Source organism: Cnephaeus nilssonii (genome assembly GCF_951640355.1).
Source record: "Cnephaeus nilssonii genome assembly, chromosome: 3".
Classification (NCBI taxonomy): domain Eukaryota; kingdom Metazoa; phylum Chordata; class Mammalia; order Chiroptera; family Vespertilionidae; genus Cnephaeus; species Cnephaeus nilssonii.
Window position 1 is genome coordinate 41,940,342 of NC_137074.1, and position 23,484 is coordinate 41,963,825.

General features: G+C 46.8%; 1 protein-coding gene across 1 annotated transcript; it reads left to right on the plus strand.

The window, feature by feature from the left end:
• Nucleotides 1-29: 29 nt before the first annotated feature.
• Nucleotides 30-8,894, plus strand: EIF2B5 (eukaryotic translation initiation factor 2B subunit epsilon). The gene is made up of 16 exons (XM_079765309.1): nucleotides 30-336; nucleotides 1,704-1,828; nucleotides 2,741-2,926; nucleotides 3,005-3,182; nucleotides 3,268-3,348; nucleotides 3,616-3,693; nucleotides 4,164-4,476; nucleotides 5,382-5,527; nucleotides 5,756-5,897; nucleotides 6,019-6,120; nucleotides 6,308-6,415; nucleotides 6,598-6,688; nucleotides 6,989-7,112; nucleotides 7,690-7,815; nucleotides 8,211-8,321; nucleotides 8,469-8,894. The coding sequence occupies exons 1-16, from the start codon at nucleotides 136-138 to the stop codon at nucleotides 8,526-8,528; spliced, it is 2,172 nt and encodes a 723-aa protein (XP_079621435.1). The 5' UTR covers nucleotides 30-135; the 3' UTR covers nucleotides 8,529-8,894.
• Nucleotides 8,895-23,484: the final 14,590 nt, after the last annotated feature.

Consider the following 23,484-nt stretch of genomic DNA (forward strand, 5'->3'; position numbering starts at 1 on the left):
AGGCGAGGCGCATGCGCACTCTTCTCTCCCCGCCCTCCCCCTCGTTAGTCCTCCGCGTTTTGAGTACCGGGTCCTTTTTGTCCCCTCCTGCGTGCGGTGTCAGTTTCCGTGCGGAAGTGGTGGCCGTGAAAGAAGATGGCGACCCCTGTGGTGGTGCCGCCTGGTGCGATGCCCAGTCGGGCCAACAAGCGCAGTGTCTGCGGGCCGGGAGGAGGGGGCGGCGGCGGTGGGGGAGCCCGAGCCGCGGAGGAGGAACCGCCGCCGCCCCTACAAGCAGTTCTGGTAGCGGATAGCTTCAACCGCCGCTTCTTCCCCATCTCCAAGGACCAGCCTCGGGTGAGCGCCTTGGGGAGAGCAGTAGGAGGGCCCGGAGTGGCGGGGGGCTGAAGCTCGTTAACCTGCCGTCTGCCTGGCGAGGCGTGCTCTGGGAGGACGTGTGTCCAAACTCTTTCCCCGAAATCGGGTTTATCTAGTTAGGGGAAAAGCAGACCGACTGTCCAAGCCTGACCAGGGGAGAGGCTGGCTGGCAGCCTTGGCAGTGCTGTCTAACTCAGGGTTGGTAGGCATGCGAGGGCTAAATTGCAGAAGCAGCGCTTGTGAGAAGCCTTCACGCGGAGAGTCAACGCCCCCTGAGGAGGCTGCGAAGCCTTTATGCGGAGAAAAAAAAGAAATCCTTAGGGGAAAGGGAATATCACTTCCTCTTGCCTAAAAAAAAGAGCAGACTGGTCTGATCCCATAGGAACAGCTCTTTTGGATCTCGGTACAGTGTACTTTTTCCCTCCCAGGGTTTAATGACAGCCAGTGCCATCTGTCTAAAGGACCAGAACAGGCTCAGTGGCTGGTTGCCAGCAGCAGCCTCTGTCTTGTTGTCTAGACCAGCTATTTTCAACCTTTTTCATCTCATGGCACACATAAGCTAATTACAAAAATTCTGTGGCACCCAATATATATATATATTGCTGATCTGACCAAAAAATAGGTATAATGTTGATTCTTTAACACCGGATATCTGTCGTTGTGTTGGCTGTTGTCTATTTTTATTTGAACAATCTAAGGGAAAAGTGGTCAGTGCCCCTGACTAACTAGCTAGGTATTTGCATGTTTTAAAATTTCTTGTGGCACGCCGGTTGAAAATCCCTGGTCTAGACACTGGGGCGGGGGGGGGGTTGGCGTTGGACTGAGCTATGAGCTATTCCTGGATGTTGCTGGGTCACTCAGCCATTCCTAGTTCAAAGAGAGGGAACTGCATTCAGTTCAGGGGAAATCCTAACTCCTCACTCCCAGCAAAAAGCCTAATGGCGACTCATTTTGGACAGGTGATTGAGGTTGGCTAGCCCCGACTCTTAGAAAGGGGATCAAGGAAGGAAATTTTATGGGGGAAAGGCCTTAGCAGTGCTTAAGTATCTGGAGATATGATTTCCAGTAGTCTCCTTTGTCAGAGGTGGTAGTATAAGAGCTCTGTGTCTGATTGATGCTAAGCAAGTAGATTCTATGCTTACTATATCGAAATTGCAACACCAGACTAATGCTTAGAGCATGCTATGAACATCAAAAGCAGAAGCCTGATTACTTTTAAGTTTGAAAGATAAAACAAAACTATAGCATTTGGAAACACTGATATAGGAGTGAAAATTGTTGTTGTAATGGGGGAAAGAAAGGTACGCAGAGGGCCAGATTCAAGACTTCACTTTTTTTTCATCTAGGTCCTCTTGCCGCTGGCCAACGTGGCATTGATTGACTACACTTTGGAATTTCTGACTGCCACAGGTGTACAGGAAACCTTTGTGTTTTGTTGTTGGAAAGCTGCTCAAATCAAGGAACATTTACTGTAAGGCCCTGCAACTTTTCTTTCCATGTTTCACCATTTTTGTCCAGTTTTTTAAGGATGAATATAAATAAATAAGTGGGAAAATGTGTCTATGTAAAGGCCATCATAAAGTCTAAGGGCATCCTCTTCAATTATCGGAGGTGAGAGCTGAAACTGTGACAAAAATTAAAGAATGACATTTGGATTTTTCCTGAGTCTCTTGTAAAGTTTGATCCCAGTGGGTTTTGCTTTTTATTGAATGGCTCCAATATGGAAGTTATAAGAGTAAAATGTTTGTTTTTCAACTGAGCTTCTAAATATTGAGCTGTTTCTCATCTTTGTATTCTTTCTTTCTTTCTTTTTTTTTTTTTTGTTTTTTATTGCTGTGGTAAGCCACTAAATGTGGGTGTTCCTCATCTTAATATTCTCAGTGCTTAGTTTACTACCAAACACATAATAAGCACTTAACAATTGTTTGGTGAAATCTTGGAAAAGTAAATGTCAAGATTTATGGAAGCTTAGAAAATAAAGACTTGGATATTAGCATAGTTTCCAGTAGACAGTTCCTAAATTTGATCTGGGTTTTGAAAGGAAAAAAGTGGCATGAAAGTTTGTTCCCAGGAGACTTTGTATAACCTAAGTCTTAGCAGGAATTTGAATTCAAATCCATGTTTGAGGATGGGGGTTAGGCTATGGAGAGGAAATAACCATGTTTCTCTAACCCATAAAACAAGCCTTGTAACACAGGATGCTGAAACCATTAATTATAAGTTCATAAAGCCCTTTGAAGTTGAGGGACGCTGGCAGGAATTCAAAAAAGCCATAGAGAAGGAGTATGAGTGTTGATTGGGGGAGAAAAATGGGGAAGTTCTACATGATCTTTATGCTTGATTTACTCAATCCCTTCACTACCACCACCCCCCCTTCCTTTAGGAAATCCAAGTGGTGCCGCCCTACATCTCTCAATGTGGTTCGAATAATTACATCAGATCTGTATCGATCACTGGGGGATGTTCTCCGTGATGTTGATGCCAAGGCCTTGGTGCGCTCTGACTTCCTTCTGGTATATGGGGACGTCATCTCAAACATCAATATTACCAGAGCCCTGGAGGAACACAGGTTAGGATGGGAAAATGGTAGGGACAACGGTATGGGACCAGCAGAGCCCTAAGACTCTCTCCCTCCTATCCTTTGTAGGTTGAGGCGAAAGCTAGAAAAAAATGTGTCTGTGATGACAATGATCTTCAAGGAGTCATCCCCTAGTCATCCAACTCGTTGCCATGAAGACAATGTAGTAGTGGCTATGGATAGTGCCACAAACCGGGTTCTCCATTTTCAGAAGACCCAAGGCCTTCGACGTTTTTCTTTTCCTCTGGTGTGTGGGTGCCTGGGTTTTTTGAAGTCGGAAAGTGACAGGACTCAGTGAGACTGGTTAAAATCCTTATAACTTCTCTCCACAGAGCTTGTTCCAGGGTAGTGGAGATGGAGTGGAGATTCGCTATGATTTACTGGATTGTCATATCAGCATCTGCTCTCCTCAGGTGAACCCATTCAGGGCCAGGGCTGCACATCAAAGAGTAGAACTCTGAGGATGTGTTACTTCCCCTCCCTGCCCTCAGAAGGCAGGGTATATTTCTACTCCCTCTTTCTCTAATCTGTTCTACAGCAAATAGTTGCTGTCATCTTGACTCCAATATTGGGATTCTGGCCCTTGACCCACTGTCATAGGTCTGATAGGTCTCTGGGGACTTATCTTTGCTTCCAAAGAATAGCACTTAACCTTGACCCCATCCAACTTCCTCCCATAGGTGGCTCAACTCTTTACAGACAACTTTGACTATCAAACTCGGGACGACTTTGTGCGAGGCCTGTTAGTGAATGAGGAGGTAAGAAAAGGCTCCCAGTGCCTCTTTAAAAGAGCACTAAGCCTGGCTGGGTAGGTCAGTTGGTTGAAGCATTCTTCCAATACGCCAAGGTTTTGGGTTCAATCCCCTACCAGGGCACATGCAAGAGTGAACCAGTGAATGCGTGGATGGGTGGAACAGACTGATGTTTCTCTTTCTCTCTAAAATCAATCAATAAATTTAAAAAAAAATGTTTTTAATAAAATAATATAAGAGGGCTAAGATTTCATCTCATACAGATAACTTTTGGTCCCCTTTTCTGTTTTATTGAGCCTTAGGCGGGAGGAAAATAGCTGGGGTTGGGGGGAAACAGTACAAAAAGAAAAGTCTCAGGCCATTTGTGACATTGAGAGGCAGAGGGAAACTTAAGAAGGTAAGAAAAGTATTGTACCTGAGGGTGTTCTTCCTCTCTTGCTTGCTTGGGCGACCTCCCTTTCCTTGTCGTCATTCAGATTCTAGGGAACCAGATCCACATGCATGTGACAACTAGGGAATATGGTGCCCGGGTCTCCAACCTACACATGTATGCAGCTGTCTGCGCTGATGTCATCCGCCGATGGGTCTACCCTCTCACCCCAGAGGCAAACTTCACTGACAACACAACTCAGAACTGCACTCATTCCCGGCACAACATCTACCGAGGGCCTGAGGTCAGCCTGGGCCATGGCAGCATCCTGGAGGAAAATGTGCTCCTGGGCTCTGGCACTGTCATTGGCAGCAATTGCTCCATCACCAACAGTGTCATTGGCCCTGGCTGTCACATTGGTGAGCACAGGTGGGGGAGTCGAGCCAGTCATCTTAAGAGTAGGAACCTGGGGAGGCCCATGTCTCCATAGAAGGAGACAGAGGAATAGTCCTTGAGAATAGGGAACTAGAGTGGCTACCTTAATAAAGGAGGGAACAGAGATGTAAAAACAGTGAAGCTTTAATTTGTGCTCTGTGAGCTTCTTACTGGGTGATTCCTCACATTCCAGGCTACCCTATATTCATATTCAGGACCAAGTTAATAATTAACATGCAATAATAACATCTGTACATTACAGCTTACAAAGGCCTTTTGCATACATTATTTCATTTCATCCTCACTAAAACCTTGTGAGAAAGGTGTTACTTATCCCCAGATTATAGGTAAGGCTCAAAGAGGTTGTGTTGCCCAAGGTCATAGCTAAAGAGGCAGTCCTGGGGCTTAAATCTAAGTATTCTGATAGTTAAGTCCAGTGTCCTTTTTACTCTATCATACTGCCTGGTTAGCCTCTTAGTGATTCACTTTGGATATAGGAATGTGATGCTTTAAATTGAACTGCCCCTTTAAAAGACCAATAAGATTTTAATTTGAAATGTACAAGAAGAGGTGGGATAGATATGGACATGAATCTAATAAGTTTCTTGAGTTCTAGAGGTCCCCAGAAATCTTGAAGGTTCTCAGGTTCTTAAGTCCTGTGTGATAGTCTATAATTGTCATAAACCTGGTGGAGGATGGTCAGGCTGAGCAATGTTCTACTCTCAGGCCTGGGCTTAGAAGGGAAGCAGGTATTTCTGGTGAGTTGGGGGATGGAGTATTTGAGCTGGATGGGAGCTATGCTGGTATCAGTCAGCCATGTCTTCCAGGATTGGCCCTGGTCTGGAGTTGGAGCCATGAGTGACCAGGAGTTCTTCCTGTCCTGAGCCAGGTGATAACGTGGTGCTGGACCAAGCCTACCTGTGGCAGGGTGTTCGAGTGGCTGCTGGAGCACAGATCCATCAGTCTCTGCTTTGTGACAATGCTGAGGTCAAGGAACAAGTTACACTGAAGCCACACTGTGTCCTCACTTCCCAGGTAAGAACCGGTTCCATACTCTGTACAGGCCCCAAACTGAGTGGTGGACATGCTAAACCAGAAGGGACCTATGTCCAACTATAATCCAGCCTGAAATGAGATCCCAAATCCAGTGGTTTCATGGCCTGCTACTTGGCTTAGTAAAAAATAGTCACTCTCTTTGTCAGAATGTAATTTTCTCCAACACACTAATGGATCTGTGCCACCCACTCCTTTTTTCTCCCCTAGGTGGTAGTGGGTCCAAACATCACACTGCCTGAGGGCTCGGTGATCTCTTTGCACCCTCCAGATGCAGAGGAAGATGAGGACGATAGCCAGTTCAGTGATGATTCTGGGGCTGATCAAGAAAAGGAGAAAGTGAAGCTGAAAGGTGTGAGGCTCAGCAGGTGTGGGGCATCTGTGTGTCTCTCTGCCCCATAGAAAAACTAGTGTTTCCTCCTGGAGGGATGGGTACTTCCACAGGCCTCTGCTAAAGATCAATGTCTTTCCAGGTTACAATCCAGCAGAAGTCGGAGTTGCAGGCCAGGGCTACCTCTGGAAAGCTGCAGACATGAACATGGAAGAAGAGGAGGAACTACAGCAGAGTCTGTGGGGTGAGCTAGGCCTAGTCCTGCCATACACACAACCCTTTCCAAATCAGAACATTTTGAAGGAGAGTGAACACTTCAGAGTCAGACTACTTGTTCACTGCTTTATTCATGCAGACAGGCCATATATATGAATCTCTGTTAATGGCTCATTCCTTATTTTTCTTTTTTCTCATCCTTTATGGGTTCTCAGGACTCACAATCAACATAGAAGAAGAAAGTGAAACGGAAAGTGAGCGAAGTATGGATTCTGAGGAGCTAGATAGCCGGGCAGGCTCCCCACAGATGGATGACATCAAAGGTGAGTGGCCAGGGAAGCAGTATCTTGGGATAAAAGAGGAAAACCTCCAGTTTATTCTTTATCTGGATCAACTAGCCAAAGACTTGTATTCCTCCCACGAGGGGTTTGGTATCAAGTCAGAACTAGGTGACTTAACACATTCTGGAGTAATGTTGGCCCCACGAAGTTATTCTTGCTTTTAGTGTTCCAGAATGAAGTCCTGGGAACACTACAGCGGGGCAAGGAGGAGAACATTTCTTGTGATAACCTAGTCCTAGAGATCAACTCTCTCAAGTAAGAGCTTCCCCTCCCTATTTCCCTATTTTCTTTCCCTGGAGTAATCCCAGACAGAGGCTCTCCTGTTTCTTCCCCACATAGGAACCTGTTTCCTTGACATCCCGATTGTACAAAGCCAGTAGCATTTGGAACAAGGAGAGCATTAGGTTTTAGTCTTGGCATATTCCACCTTCCAAAATTCTCCCCTTCCACGTTGTTCCATCTGACTTCCTCTTCCCCCGTGTCCTACCAAAGTCAGCCCTACAGCATGCTGAAAGGGCCAAGGAAGGCCTTGGTGTCACCACAGTCTCCCCACAGGTACGCCTACAACATAAGCCTAAAGGAGGTGATGCAGGTACTGAGCCACGTGGTCCTGGAATTCCCCCTGCAACAAATAGATTCCCCGCTGGATCCAAACCGCTACTGTGCCCTGCTGCTTCCCGTGAGCAAAGATTGGGGCTGAGTACAAGGGATTGGGTGGAAGCAAATACACATCCTTGCTGTGGTGATTTTAAAAGAAATCAGGAATAGAAGGTCTTGTTGTGGCATATTATGTTACTGGTGGTTCCTTTCTCCTCACCTCTGGAATCATACTGGATTCTAGAGCAGCTTTGGTTGGTCCAGAGGAGTCCAGTTAGGTTCAATACTGAGTGGCCTTTGAGACTCCAGGATTCAGGCTATATCAGACCCCAAAGGTATACCCAGAATAGATCTGGACTTTAGACTCTCTGACCGTAAATGATTTGACTCAGAATGAGATCAGCCTGTAGGCTAGGAATAGGTATTTTTGAGGCAGCCTGCATATCTGACCCCCTTTCACCATCGCTGGGGAACCTCTTTTTCCCCAACCCTGACTGCTAGCAGTTACTAAGTCCTTCTGATATGATTCCACAGGGCCTGTATCATCTCCTTGTCTTCCCATATCATGAAATATGCATGCTATCAATATTTATTTTCTTTGCTGTTCAGGTGTATGTGCTCAGGCATATGTTGTAGCTCCCTTTTCCTTTCTTCCATAGCTGCTCAAGGCCTGGAGCCCTGTTTTTAGGAACTACATAAAGCGTGCAGCTGATCATTTGGAAGCGCTGGCAGCCATTGAGGACTTCTTCCTGGAGCATGAAGCACTTGGTACTTCCATGGCCAAGGTGAATACCACCTTAAGACTCATAGTCCTGCATTTGCTTTGAAACAGGCTTTGATGACCTCCATAGAGCTACAAACAGAGACTGACATGAATCCAGTATGGAGTTTGGTTAACAGCATCATCCATCTCTGGTATTGTGTTCATTGCCAGGATAGTACAGCTTTGCCCTGGGAATGCGCAGAGCACTACCTAGCAATAGTTCCAGAAGTTATACCTGTCCCAGTACCACCGTGAAGAGCTTACTCTTTTCTGTTTTGGAGAAGGTTATTCAGTGTATAGAAGAGAGCTAAGAACCTGGTAGTGAGGGGTGCTAAGATCTTGCCTCCTCTTCCTCTGTTATCCATTAATCTTGCTGGACTCTGCATGATCCCTGAGATCTCTGCTGGCCTTCTGCAGGTATTGATGGCTTTCTACCAGTTGGAAATCCTAGCTGAGGAAACAATCCTAAGCTGGTACAACCAAAGGGATACAACTGACAAGGGCCAGCAGTTGCGTAAGAACCAACAGGTGAGTCTTGCCATGATGGTTGTCTGGCCCTTGGCCCACAGGGTGGTTGGTCCCTGGGACTCTGATTGTTTGAGCTGTTTATCCACCAAGGAGAACAGAAGGATATATGCTCCTCCCTCAGTAGCTATCCTCTATGCTGTCTTACAGCTGCAGCGGTTCATCCAGTGGTTAAAAGAGGCAGAAGAGGAGTCATCTGAAGATGACTGAAGTCCTTCTGCCTGCTCCTGTGGTGTGAGTGAAGGCCCTCCTGGCTTCTGGGCCAGGGCAAGTGAGAGGCTAGTTGCAGAATATGAGTGTCCACCATCCTGGCAGAGACTTAAAGGAGCAGAAGCTGGAACTACAGTATTCTTCTCACTGCCAGCAACCATGTGCCTCACATCCTGACTGAGGAGTTGGGATGAGGGAAGTTGGGCTGGAAAATAGCTTTGCCTAATGAGGAACTAAGCAGGCCCTGCAGTTAGAGGAAGGCTAGAGGCACAGTTTTGTATTTTGGCTTTCCCTGGGGAAGCAGCAGAGAGCAGCTGGCCCTTTCTGCTGCTTGTATTTGTTAATATTAAAAAAAGAGAGAGTGGGTGTGTTTGGTTTCTGTCCAACTCTGACTGATCAGCTGTTGAAATAGGTGACCAAAGAGTTCTGAACCTCTGACATGACAGCCTTAACACCTAGGGGAGCAGGAGAAGAGGAGTGTTATGGCCACTAGGTGGTACTGTGGTGCCTTGCTAATTGACCATTGCCACGGCTCCTGGGTAATGGAGGACTTAGTCTCTGCAGACCAATTTGTGATCCTGGAGTAGTGTGCCTAAGCCTGTTTCCAGAGAGTGTCCAGTCCAAGCACTTCTCTGCCAAAGAGTGATGATGCCAAGCATGTATAAAGTCCATTAACCACCTGCCAGTCCCTCATGCTTTGTCCAGTTGATCCAGTACTACTATCAGAGGAACTGGGCTACTCTTCATCTTAAAGATAAGGAAATTTGCTCAAGGTCTCATCACTCTTTTATTTTTTTTTTATTTTTATTGATTTCAGAGAGGAAAGGAGAGGGAGAGAGAGATAGAAACATCAATGATGAGAGAATCATTGATCGGCCACCTCCTGCACACCCCCTACTGGGGATCGAGCCCACAACCCCAGCATGTGCCCTGGATCAGAATCGAACCCAGGACCCTTCAGTCCACAGGCCAATGCTATGTCCATTGAGCCAAAGCAGCTAGGGCAAGGTCTCATTACTCTTGAGAGGTAAAGCTAAGGAGTTGAGTCTCATAAGCCAGAGTTCTTTTTGCTTCAGCAGATTTAATGCCTAGGTAAAGGGAAGTTACCCACAGAGGCTTATATAACCCAAGCCAGCAATGGATATCTTAAAAACAGTAAAATCCTGCAAAATAGGTTTTCCCATAATATTGAGAGTTTACTGTATAACAGGCATTTTGCTAAAAACTTGTCATGTGTTAGTTCACTCACATCAGCCCTATGATGTAGCCTTATCCTTATTTTCATGAGACTGAAGTTCAGAGAGGTCCTGTAATTGGGAATTGATAGGGCCAGGATTTGTTACAGGACTCTACAACTGGAGTTTGTCACTGCTGTATTGTCTCCTTTAACCTCAGCCATATGCTCTTCTATCTCATTTTTTTGAGCTCTTTGTTGTCTTCATATAACCTATCCTCTATTGATACTGAAATTGTGGCAAATGTTACTGGTAACAAGTGGCCCTCCTGGAAATCACAAATAAAATGGTTGCCTCCCTTCATTTCAGTTGGGTAGAATGGAGTTAGCTGAAGAGGAGGATCCTGAACTGTACTCAAGAGGTGTGAAAGGGCATTACTAAGTATTTTTAAAGAGGAAAAACAGGCTGGCCAGGATTTGGCATTTACTTTCCTTACTCAGTCAATCTCAGTTTCTGCTTTGCCAGGTATAAGATCTAGTGCCTGGACAGCATATGAAGGTCATGTCATGGACTCAATCGGATCAGTTAAATACAAATATAGGGCACCTCTGCTTTGTACCGAATGGATGGCAGAGACCAGAGTGGCCTATAGAACTTTTTAGGAAGAACAGATTCCTTCCAGTTACAGTGATTAGGAAAGGCAGGTAGGATTGTGATGCTTGAGTGGCCTAAAAATAGAAAAAGGTAGAAGGGAACATTTAAAACAAAGCCATTTAAATATGGCAAATTAAACACATGGGCTTTCTACTCCCTCCAAAACCCTATTCAAATGCCACTAAGAGAATTCTTTAAAAATACACATGACACCTTGGCCAGTGTTTCTCAGTGGTTAGAGCATCGGCCCTTGCACCAAAGGGTTGAGAACAATTCCTAGTCAAGGGCACATAACTGGATTACAGGTTTGAACCCTGGCCCTGGTCAGGGCCTGTGCAGGAGACAACTAATTGATGCGTCTCTCACATCCATGTTTCTCTTCACCCTTCCACTCTTCCTAAAAAATCAATGGAAAAAATATATTTGGGGGAGGATTAACAAAGATAATAAAAAAGCACATGACTCAATGATAAGGGAAACTAGGTGACTAAATGGGAGACATCAACATTTTGCAAAATGAAAAATAAATGAGAGTGAAAGTTAGCAGAACAGACTGATAGGGATTCTACCTGCTCAGGTGGTTATTAACAAAAAAAGCAAACCAATATGCCCTTCTGAACCCAGAAAAGGCTCAGCAGAAAGGGGTAAAGATTGGGGCTGAAAATGGGATGGAGTAGAGGGGGATCACAAAAACCTGTGTAAGAAAAAGCCCTCCAAAGAATATACTCTGTTCATGGATTGGTAGAATTAACATCATTAAAATGTCCATACTACCCGAAGCAATCCATTGATTCAGTGCAATCCCTATTAAATTACTAACGGCATATTTCTAGAACAAATACTCCAAAAATTTATATGGGACCAAAAAAGACCCCAAATAGCCACAGCAATCTTAGGAAAGAAGAACAAAGTTGGAGGGATCACAATACCAGATATCAAGTTAGTCTACAAAGCCAGCGTAATCAAAACAGCCCAACACTAAAAAAAAAAATTTTTTTTTTTAAAAAGCCCGGTATTTGTATAAGAACAGACATAGGCCAATGGAACAATCTGAGACCCCAGAAATCGACCCAAGCCATTATGCTCAATCTTCAATAAAGAAGGCAAGAGCATACAATGAAGTCAAGACAGTTTCTTCAATAAATGGTGTTGGGAAAATTGAACAGATACATACAAAAAAATGAAACTAAACCACCATCTTACACATAAAAATAAACTCAAAATGGCCCTAACTGGTTTGGCTCTGGAAAGAGTGTCGGCCTGTGGACTGAAAGGTCCCAGGTTCGATTCCGGTCAAGGGCATGTACCTTGATTGCGGGCACATCCCCAGTAGGGGGTGTGCAGGAGGCAGCTGATTGATGCTTCTCTCTCATCGATGTTTCTAACTCTCTATTTCTCTGTGTAAAAAATCAATAAAATGTATTAAAAAAGCAAAAAGAAAAAAACTCAAAATGGATAAAAGACTTAATGAAAGACGTGAAACCATAAAAATCCTAGAAGAAACCATAGGCAGCAAAATCTCAGACATCTCTCATAGCAATATGTTTGTGGATACATCTCCTAGGCCAAAGGAAACTAAGGAGAAAATAAATGGGACTACATCAAAATAAAAAGGTGTTGTGCAGGAGAAACCAAGATGGCGGCATAGGTAAACACCTGAAATTGCTGCCTCCCACAACCACTTCAAAACTACAACTAAAAGACAAAACAGACATCATCCAGAACCACCGGAAGGCTGGCTGAGTGGAAATTCTACAATTAGAAGGAAAGAGAAAAGCACACTGACACTCAGAGGAGGAATGGAGGTGCTCACGGAAAGGGGCTGGCAACTGAGTAGCTGTTGTCTTTTTCAATCAGGAGGGAGACACAAGATACCGACTGCTCTGAACTCCAGTTCCGGGCAAGACTCTGGGGACCCAGACTCATAAGGGGGGTAATTGGACTGTCTGTCATCGGGCCAGAACACAAGGACGGCTTTCTCTCAGAGGTGCTTGCAGCGATTACCGCAGGACACTGAGACCCGGGGGCCTCTTAGGGCAGGGCTGACGGTCAGCCATTGCTGTTTGCTCTGCCCTGTTGATTCCCTGAGACCCCGCCCCACCCAATTTACAACCCCACACCAGCTGTACGCAGAGGCTTTTGAATATTAATGGCCTGGTCCTTTGCAATCTAAAATTAACCTAACAAACTGCAGCTGGGTCAGAGAGCCCCAGAACTTCCAAAAGAAGGTCCAAGGCTCCAAAGCAGCTTGCATTGCTTCACAGCTGGGCCTCATCTGGGCACCTCCAAACCCCAAAGAAGAGGAATCTGGAGATCTCTCCATAGCTCCTGCTGGGTGGCCTCAGGCAGAGGCTAAATTTGCACCTCCTTGGAGATCCAAGAGCCAGTGTACCCAGTGGTCACAGTGGGACCATCCAGATTACAACTCCTCAGATCCATAAGGGACACACTCAGGGGGCAGACTCAGTGAGCACTAAAGCCCCACTGAAGCAAGTCCTGCCCCATAAGGGTGTCTCCAGCACAGAAGTTCTCCCATTGTAGACACAGCTGATCCTCACAGCCAGTTGGCCTGGAGGTCAATTCCTCCCAGTGATACCAACAACAATCAAGGCTTAACTACAACAAGACTGTGCACACAGTCCACAAAGGAGTGCACCAAAAATGTCCACCTCAGGTAACTGGGGAGGCTGAGCACTGGGCCCTATAGGACACCTAGCACACAAAGCAACTCCATCAACTCAGGGAAGCAGCCAAAATGTGGAGACAAGTCACAAATGAAAGAAATGGAGGAAAGCAAACTACTGGCTATAGAGTTCAAAACCACGGTTATAAGGTTATTCAAGAATCTTCTAGAAACCGCCGATAAATTTAGTGAGACCCTCGAGGATATGAAAAAGGACCAACTAGAAATTAAGCATACACTGACTGAAATAAAGAATAATATACAGAGATCCAACAGCAGACTAGAGGGTCACAAGAATCAGTCAAAGATTTGAAATACGAAAAAGCAAAAAAACACCCAACTGGAAAAGAAAAAAGAATCCAAAAATATGAAGATAGTGTAAGGAGCCTCTGGGACAACTTCAAGCGTACCAACATCAGAATAATGGGGGTGCCAGAAGAAGAGAGAGAGCAAGATACTGAAAACATATTTGAAGAAATAATGACAGAAAACTTCCCCCACCTGGTGAAAGAAATAGACTTACAAGTCCAGGAAGCGCAGAGAACCCCAAACAAAAGGAATCCAAAGAGGACCACGCCAAGACACGTCATAATTAAAATGCCAAGGGCAAAAGACAGAGAATATTAAAAGCAGCAAGAGAAAAACAGTTACCTACAAGCGAGTACCCATATGACTGTCAGCTGATTTCTCAACAAAAATGATGCAGGCCAGAAGGAAGTGACAAGAAATATTCAAAGTGATGAATAGCAAGAACCTACAACCAAGATTACCCATCAAAGCTATCATTCAGAATTGAAGGTCAGATAAAGAGCTTCACAGATAAGAAAAAGCTAAAGAAGTTCATTACCGCCAAACCAGTATTATATGAAATGCTGAAGGGTGTTCTTTAAGAAGAGGAAGAAGAAGAAAAAGGTAAAGATAAAAATTATGAACAACAAATACATATATATCAACAAGTGAATCTAAAAATGAATAAAAAATCTGATGAACAGAATAAACTGGTGAATATAATAGAATCAGGGGCATAGAAAGGGAGTGGACTGACAATTCTTGGGGGAAAGGGGGTGCGGGAAGAGACTGGACAAAAATCGTACACCTATGGATGAGGACAGTGCGGGGGGGGGGGAGTAAGGGTAAAGGGGGGGTGGGAACCGGGTGGAGGGAAGCTATGGGGGGGGGGGAAGAGGAACAACTGTAATCTGAACAATAAAGATGTATTAAACATAAAAAAAGAAATAATGTAAATTGGAAAAAAATAAAAAGGTTCTGCGCAGCAAAAGAAACCATCAACAAAACGAAAAGGGAGCCCACTGCATAGGAGAACAGATTTGGCAATGATACATCTGATAAAGGGTTAATATCCAGAATATATAAGAAACTCATACCACTTAACAAAAGGAAGACAATCCAATTAAAAAATGGGCAAAGGACCTAAATAAGACACTTCTCCAAAGTGTACAAACAGAAGCCCAAGAGACATATGAAAAAATGCTCAAAGTCACTGATCATCAGAGAGATGCAAATTAAAATGCAATGAGGTATCAACTCACACCTGTCAGAATGGCTATCATCAACAAATGACAAGTGCTGATGAGGATGTGGGAAAAGGGAACCCTAGTACACCATTGGTGGGAATGCAGACTGATACAGCCACTGTGGAAAACAGTATGGAGTTTCCTCAAAAAATGAAATATGGAACTGTCGTTTTACCCAGTGATCCCACTTCTAGGAATATATCCTAAAAAACCCTTAACACAATCAGAAAGAATGTATACACCCCTATGTTCATAGAAGCACAATTTATAATAGCTATGATCTGGAAACAGCCCAAGTGCCCATCAGTAGATGAGTGAATAAAAAAGCTGTGGTACATGGAATACTATGCAGCAGTAAAAAAGGGTCTTTTATCCTTTGAGATAGCATGGAGGGACTTGGAGAGTTGTGCTAAGCAAAATAAGCCAGTCAGAGAAAGACAAGTATCACATGATCTTACTCATGTGGAATCTAATGAACAAAATAGATCCAGAGACATGGAAGCATGGAGCAGACTCTCTCAGAGGGAAGGCAGGGGGTGGGGTGGGGTGGGGTGGGGTGAGTGGGAAAAGATCAAACCAAAGAACTTGTATGCATATATGCATAACCAATGGACACAAAGTGGGTGGTAGAGGCCTGGGATGGGGGGCGGGGGTGGTTTAGAAGAGATCAACAGGAGACAAAAGGGGACATATGTAATACAGTACTTTCAACAATAAAAATTTTAAGAAATAAAAGCCCCTCCATTCCCCATCATATGATCCAGCCAGGTCATTACCTCTATTTCTCCCCTGCAAGAAATGGGAGATTCAGTCTTTGGAGAAATGGTGGGGAGGAAATTACCAAAGAAATACAAAGATTTCCCAAACCCAAAGGTCATGAGTTTCTAGACTGACAGCCCATGAGTGCCCAGCATAACAAATGAAATTTCAGAACCTTGGGGGAAATGTAAATTATTAGAGCCTCTGGGTTCAACAGCAAATATAGAGATGGGAGGTTAGGGGCTAGATTGAAATTGGCCCTGACCGGTTTGGCTCAGTGGGTAGAGCGTCGGCCTGCGGACTGAAGGGTCCCGGGTTCGATTCCAGTCAAGGGCATGTACCTTGGCTGTGCGCACATCCCCAGTGGGAGCTGTGCAAGAGGCAGCTGATAGATGTTTCTCTCTCATCGATATTTCTAATTCTCTATCCCTCTCCCTTCTTCTGTGTAAAAAAATCAATAAAAATATATTTAGATTGAAATTGAAGGACTTACTGAAAGTATATTAGTGTTATGGCTATGAATATCAGCACACACCAATATATCTCCAGGCAAAAACAAACTGAAGACTAATCCCAGATTTACAAGGAGGAAAGCTGCTCAGAGAGAAGGCCACCGGAGGGCTGGGTTTCAGACCTCAGGAGGCAAGGGCTCTCCCCGTTTCGGCTGCTTCCAGCTACGTCCACGGGGAGGAGTAGGAAACGGAGGGCCAGGGGCGCCGTCTTTGAATGCTAACCCTTAGGTGGAGAAGGAAGTGAAGCCAGGAGGGAGAAGGGTTGTTGAAAGGACTGGCTTAGGAGAGAAGCCAAGATGGCGGCGGAGGTGAACGGCTGATCTGCTGCCTCGCATGGCAGTTTCGGAAAAACAACTAAAAGATGGACTGGTGAGTGCGGCGACTCCTGCTCGCGTCTCCCCAGGCCGGGCGGCTGCTCCTTTCAGCCAGCACCGCAGCCGGGGCCATGAGCTCGTGGGCGCCGCGGCAGCTGCTGTGGCGGCGGCCGCGGACTCGGCGCAGCGGCTCTCGGTGAAGGAAGAGACCATCTTTCTGCGAGACGGGCCCACCCGCGTCACCAACCTGGCCCATCTCCCCACTGAGATCCTCGGGGCCCCGGAGACCGCCAACACCGACTTAGAGGATTCTTAAGACTTCCTGTCTTACACTCAAGTCCTCTAGCCATTTTGAGAGAGGAGAACCAAGAAGGCAGCAAAGTCAAACAAAGGAACTTCGCGCACAGCAATTTCAAAGTTAAACAAAGGAACTTCGCCGCGCACAGAGCATCTGCCACCCAGAACCACAGGAGAGCTGGCTGAATGGTGGATTTACAGCTAAGAGAGAAGAGGAAAGAGCGAACTCTGGAGGAGCTGAGGTGCGGAGGCGCGTGGGTCGGGGGAAGGGACTTGTGGCTTTTGTTCCAACCCTAGGGGAGATTAGCTCCCCAGATGCCTGCGGGGAGAGGCTGGACTCTCGGCCTTCGGGTCGGAGAGTGGGAGTGACTTCCTTGCGGAGGTGCGCCCAGCAATCAGTGTTTGCTGCGCTGGAGTGCGGAATGAGGGGGCTTGGAAACGTGGAAAGCAGAAAAAGCAGACTTGCAGCCAGTGCGGTTCGCCTCGCCATGGCCTGGTGGCGCCCTGAGGCCCCGCCCCGCCCTGAGACTCGCCCCGCCCTGGGACCCGCCCCGCTCGTTTTGCAGGTCCGCCCCGCACGCCTTGCAGGCACACCTGGGCTCCAAGCAACGGCTTTTGCATGTGGGTGGCCTGCCCTATGGCAGCTTGACCAGATAAACTGCGGTTCTAGTCGGACTGCTCTAGGGACGCTCAGACAGGAGGAGGAAACTGCAGTTTTTGCCGTAAGTCCTGCTGAGTGGTCTCAGGTAGTAGCTGACCTACACACCATTGGAGACCCAGAAACGAGGGCATCTAGTGGTCGGTGTGAGATGACACCAGATTTCAACCACTCGCATAAAGGACACATTCCAGAGGCAGACTCAGTGAGCGCCAAAGCCTTGCTGCACCAAGACCCGGCCCATAAATCTGTCTCCTACACAGCAACTCTTCCTTTATAGACACAGAGGATCTGCACGGCCAATTGGCCTGGAGGACAATTCCTACCAGTGACACCAACAACAATCAAGACTTAACTATACAAAGGAAGACCAAGATGGAGGCATAGGGCAGAAGCCTGATTGCTGCCTACCACAACAATTTTGAGTCTACGACGGGAGAGCAGAGCAGACACCATCCAGAATCACCGGAGGGCTGACGGAGCAGATGCTCTACAACTAGAATAAAAGAGAGGGGTACTCGGGATGATGCTGATGCCGGTGACCCAAAGATCACACTTTAAGAACTATGGCTCAGACGACACAGTGGCGGCCTGGAACGTGCTCGGCGCAGTTCCCCCGGCGGTCTCCGGCTGAGGGGAAGGCCCCACTCGCTGCCAAGCACGGACAGACGAGCCCCTGGGAGACATGGGGTGGGAGACTCCGCGCTTGCTGACCTCCGAGTCCTTCAAGAATCTCAACGCCCCGGAAGCGGCCAGGTGCGCACGCTCGGTGACTGGCCACCGCTGCAGACCCAAGGGCCGACGCAGCCACCCCGGACCAGCCCGCTGCCGCGCACCGGGCACACCGGAGCTTCGCCGAGCCTGCCACCCAACGAATTCTGCGGCGGCTGCCCTGGAGCTCTGAGAAAATGGCCGAAGGAATTACTGAGATGGAATTGACCAACAGGAAATGGGATCAAGAAGACGAAACCCCGCTGGGTCCCGGATCCGGGTGAAGCTGCGCGCCCCTGGGTCCGGGTGAGGCTGGGAACTGGGTCAGGGTGAGTCTGGGTCCCGGGTCCGGGTGAGGCCGTGGACCCCTGGATCCGGGTGAGCCTGGGCCCCGGGTCCGGGTGAGGCCGCGGGCCCCTGGATCCGGGTGAGCCTGGGCCCCGGGTCCGGGTGAGGCCGCGGGCCCCTGGATCCGGGTGAGCCTGGGCCCCGGGTCCGGGTGAGGCCGCGGGCCCCTGGATCCGGGTGAGCCTGGGCCCCGGGTCCGGGTGAGGCCGCGGGCCCCTGGATCCGGGTGAGCCTGGGCCCCGGGTCCGGGTGAGGCCGCGGGCCCCTGGATCCGGGTGAGCCTGGGCCCCGGGTCCGGGTGAGGCCGCGGGCCCCTGGATCCGGGTGAGCCTGGGCCCCGGGTCCGGGTGAGGCCGCGGGCCCCTGGATCCGGGTGAGCCTGGGCCCCGGGTCCGGGTGAGGCCGCGGGCCCCTGGATCCGGGTGAGCCTGGGCCCCGGGTCCGGGTGAGGCCGCGGGCCCCTGGATCCGGGTGAGCCTGGGCCCCGGGTCCGGGTGAGGCCGCGGGCCCCTGGATCCGGGTGAGCCTGGGCCCCGGGTCCGGGTGAGGCCGCGGGCCCCTGGATCCGGGTGAGCCTGGCCCCGGGTCCGGGTGAGGCCGTGGGCCCCTGGATCCGGGTGAAGCCGTGCCCCTGGGTCCGGCCGAGACCAAACCAGAGGGAGTCGGACCTGCATTACCACCATTTGTCCACCATCCAGAGCTGAGGGGTCAGTGCCGACATGTACTCATAAGGAACTGGTGGACATTGATATTGGGTCTCAAAAGAACTGTTGGTCCAGAAAGAAACTCACCACAGACTGATTCATTTGCCTGTCAGCATAACTATTATTGCTCGTCGCACATTCAATTCTTATAAGTATATCTCTAGTGACACATGATTTTGCTCATCTAGGGGAAATGATGAACAACATGGACTGATGAACAAGAACAGAACCAGAAACAAGGAGGCATCGATCGGACTATCGGGCCTCAGAGGGCGGATAGGGGATGGTGGGGGGAGAAGGGAGAGATCAACCAAAGGTCTTGTGTGCATGCATAAGAGCCTAACCAATGGTTAAGTTCAACAGGGGGTTGGGGCATCCATGGGGAGGGGTGTGGGATGGGAATGGGGGGATGAGGACAAATATGTGACACCTTAATCAATAAAGAAATTAAAACAAACAAACAAACAAACAAACTGAACACTGCAGAAAAGGACCTAAAAATATATTTTTTTGTTTCTTTTGGTGGGAAAATAAGCTGTATTTCCCCAACTTGATCACCCTACATTGAAGCCTGTTAATAAGCCTTGGACATAGACAGCTTCCAATCAGCTTTTTAGTATTTCACTCTCAAATGTGAATAGACTGCCAAGGGCCATCAACCATTTGAGGAGACTTCCAACGCAGAAGGCAGAGACTAAAACAAAATTGAAATCAAGGAAACAATGACAAGGAGTTTTTTAAAAACTTCAGGAATGAAGCTATAATTCTCAAAATTAAAAGAGAATGAAGAAAGTGCTATAAAAAGGAAGAACCAGAGAACAAAAAGAGTTCTTAGAAATTAAAAATAAATTGTTTCCTTCCACTGAGAACTGGAGGACTAGAGACCAAATAGGAGGGAGACTATATCCATCCTTACATACTTTCTGAATTTTGAATTATGAATATTTTACCTATTCGATTGGATAGAGGAAAGATTGAAAACAATATTAAAATCTTGCAACAAAGTGAAGTCATCTATCTATCTATATAATAGAGGAATATGCAAATATGCATGGCGCCTGGCAGGAGCCAGAGACATCAGGCTGCACCCACTGCCTGGCAGGGCTTGACAGGGGACCTCAGGCCACGCCCCTTGCCCAGTGGAACTTGACAGGGACCTCAGGTCGTGGCCCCCCACCCCAGTGCCAGGCCAGGGGACCTTAGGCCACAACCCCCCCGGAGGGGCTTGATGGGGGTGGGGCCAGCCAGGTCTGGGTCTCCTGCGTTTTCAAAACACGTGTGGGTGGTTGGCGGGAACTTGACTCTAGGTTCTGCAGCATGCCCCAGACTCTGACAGGAGGGAGATTTTCATATACATTTTACTAATTTTCTTTAATCTCTGACACTTCTATTATAAAGAAAGGGCAAATAGCAATATTAAAATATTTCCTCTAATTAATTCCCTTTTAATGTGCATGAATTTTGTGCACCGGGCCACTAGTTTAAGAATAAAAGGAAGCCAAAACCGGTTTGGCTCAGTGGATAGAGCGTCGGCCTGCGGACTGAAGGGTCCCAGGTTCGATTCCGGTCAAGGGCATGTACCTTGGTTGCGGGCACATCCCCAGTGGGGAGTGTGCAGGAGGCGGCTGATCGATGTTTCTAACTCTCTATCCCTCTCTGTAAAAAATCAATAAAATATATTTTAAAAAAATAATAAAAAAATAAAAGGAAATGTCCCTGACCAGTGTGGTTCAGTAGGTCAGCGGCATACCATACAACAAAAGGGTTTGATCAGGTTTGAATCTCCGTCTGGGCACATGCCTAAGTTTTGGATTCATTCCCAGTTGGGGCACTTACAGGAAGTGGCCAGTTGATGTTTCTCTTTTGCATCAATGTTTCTCTCTCTGTTTCTCATCCTCTCACTGAAATCAATAAAAATGTCCTCAGGTGAGGATTAAAATAATAATAATAAAAAGGAAATGGCCCTGGTTGGTATGGCTCAGTGGTTGAGCGTTGACCTATAAACCAGGAGGTCACAGTTCAATTCCTGGTCAGGGCACTTGCCAGGGTTGTGGGCTCTATTTGCTGTGGGGGATGTGCAGGAGGCAGCCAATCTATGATTCTCTCTCATCATTGATGTTTCTATCTTTCTCCCTTCCTCTCTGAAATCAATAAAAATATAGTTTAAAAATAATAAATAAAATAAATATTTTTTAATTGTCTAGGAAAAGTGAAGACAAATAAATAGTATGAGCTAAAAAATGTATACTGGGGTGGGGAGGGAAATGGGACAGAAGATTGCTGTTCAGAGCTTTCTTTTTTAAAAAAATATGTTTTATTGACTTTTTACAGAGAGGAAGGGAGAGGGTCAGAGAGTTAGAAACATCGATGAGAGAGAAACATTGATCAGCTACCTCCTGCACATCCCCTACTAGGCATGTGCCCACAACCAAGGTACATGCCCTTGACCGGAATCGAACCTGGGACCCTTCAGTCCGCAGGCCGATGCTCCATCCACTGAGCCAAACCAGTTAGGGCTGTTCAGAGCTTTCTTAATACTATTTGACTATGCACACATATTGCTTTGATAGAAATTTAAAGTAAAGGGAAGGTGAATAAACAACATAAACTGATGAACAAAAATAGAACCAGAGTCATAGAAGCATCAAACAGACTGTCCAACCTATGAGGGAAGGCAGTGGGGGAGAGGGTAAGAGATCAACCAAAGGACTTGAATGCATGCATATGAGCATAACCAATGGACACAGACAGTGGGAGCGGGGGTGAGGGTATGTGCTGGGGGGTGGGATGGCTGGGGAGAGGTCAATGGGGGGAAAAGGAGACTTATATAATACTTTAAAGAATTTAAAATTAAAAAAAGAACAAACAAATGAATGAATAACAAAAAATAAAAATAAAGGGAAGGTGAGATAGTGAATACACAATACAATATATAGATTATATATTATAGAATTGTACATCTGAGACCTACATAATTTTATTAAGCAATGTCACTCCAATAAATCCAATTTAAAAATCTATATATATAAAAGCCTAAGCAACCAGTTGACTGGTTGCTATGACGCGCATTGACCACCAGGGGGGGCAGACGCTCAATGCAGGAGCTGTCCCCCTGGTGGTCAGTGCACTCCCACAGCGGGAGCACCACTCACCTGACCACTGACTGAAGGGCGCTAGACTCATGCTCACAGCTGCCCACCACAGCAGAGCGGGTGCGAGCCTACCGAGGGGAGGCGGCAGCAGGCGCAGCGGGGCCAGGATGAGCAGGAGTGGCAAGCGGCGTTGGACTGCTGTTTATGCCCCATCCCTGCAGGCCACCCTGAGGGACCCCACCAGTGCACAAATCGGTGCACCGGGCCTCTAGTAAAAATATAAAGGGAAAGGTATGAAATGAAAATACATGCTTTGTGCAAGAGATAGCTAATAGGTCACCTTGCTGAAGTAAAAAATTTAGTCAGGCCCTGGTGGGGTGGCTCAGTTGTTTGGAGCATCGTCCCATACACCAAAAGATTGTGGGTTTGATTTCCATTCAGGGTACATACCTAGGTTTCGGGTTGGATCCCTAGTCCAGGTGGGTATGGGAGGCAACCAATCAATGTTTCTCTCTTTCTCTCTCCCACCCTCCCTCCCTTTCTCTCTCTAAATATATCCTGGGGTGAGGATTAAAAAAAAAAATTTAGCCAGGATATATAATGAAACAAAAGTCTGTATAAGATATAGGTTAGATCATGGAGGGTTTTCCATGTCATACTAAGGATATTTGGAAAGCATTGGGGAATGTGGAGAAGTTTCTGAGCAGAAGTGTCTGAAAAAGCTACTTATTCTTGAAATGTTAATTTGGCAATAGTGTACAAAATGAAGTGAGAGGAGCTCACACTTGTTACTGTGACCTAAAAGGACCTGTGTGAGCTGGCTCCAGTTTATTTTCTCATCTAACACTATCCCTGCAGTTACAATGCCCTTCTTCTGTTCCTCAAATTAGGCAAGTTTTTTTCCTGCCTTGAGCCCTTATACTTGTCGTGCCCTCTGCTGGAATGCTCTCCCTCCAGACCAGACCTTCTTATAGCTGCTTCCTCATTAGTTCTAGGTTTTAGCTCAAATGAGAGGCGTTCTCTGACCACCCATAACCTTCTTTCTCCTGTTACATCACATCACTCTATTTTATGTATATATTTAATCTACTTTTAGCCCTAGCTGGTTTGGCTCAGTGGGTAGAGCATTGGACTGCAAACCAAAAGGTTCTAGGTTTGATTCTGGTCAAGGGCATGTACCAAGATTGCAGTCTCCTCCCCAGTGGTCAGTGTTTCTCTCTATCTTTCCCTCTCTAAAAAATCAATGGAAAAATATCCTCAGGTGAGGATTTAGTAAATAAATAAAATAGAACTCAGAAACTAAAATATATATATATACTTTTTTTTATTGCTTTCAGAGAGGAAGGGAGAGGGAGAAATAGAAACATCAATGATGAGAGAGAATCATTGATCCGCTGCCTCCTGCACACCCCACGCTGAGGATCAAGCCCACAACCCAAGTATGTGCCCTGACGGGGAATCAAACCATGACCTCCTGGTTCATAGGTCTATGCTCAACCACTGAGCCACCCCGG

What these genes read in the sequence shown, in the direction of transcription:
- EIF2B5 (XM_079765309.1), top strand. Translation starts at nt 136, where the DNA reads ATGGCGACCCCTGTGGTGGTGCCGCCTGGTGCGATGCCCAGTCGGGCC. An exon ending in CAAATCAAGGAACATTTACT is followed by an intron (nt 1,829 to 2,740) that starts GTAAGGCCCTGC and finishes CCCTTCCTTTAG; the next exon opens with GAAATCCAAGTGGTGCCGCC. An exon ending in TCAGCATCTGCTCTCCTCAG is followed by an intron (nt 3,349 to 3,615) that starts GTGAACCCATTC and finishes TTCCTCCCATAG; the next exon opens with GTGGCTCAACTCTTTACAGA.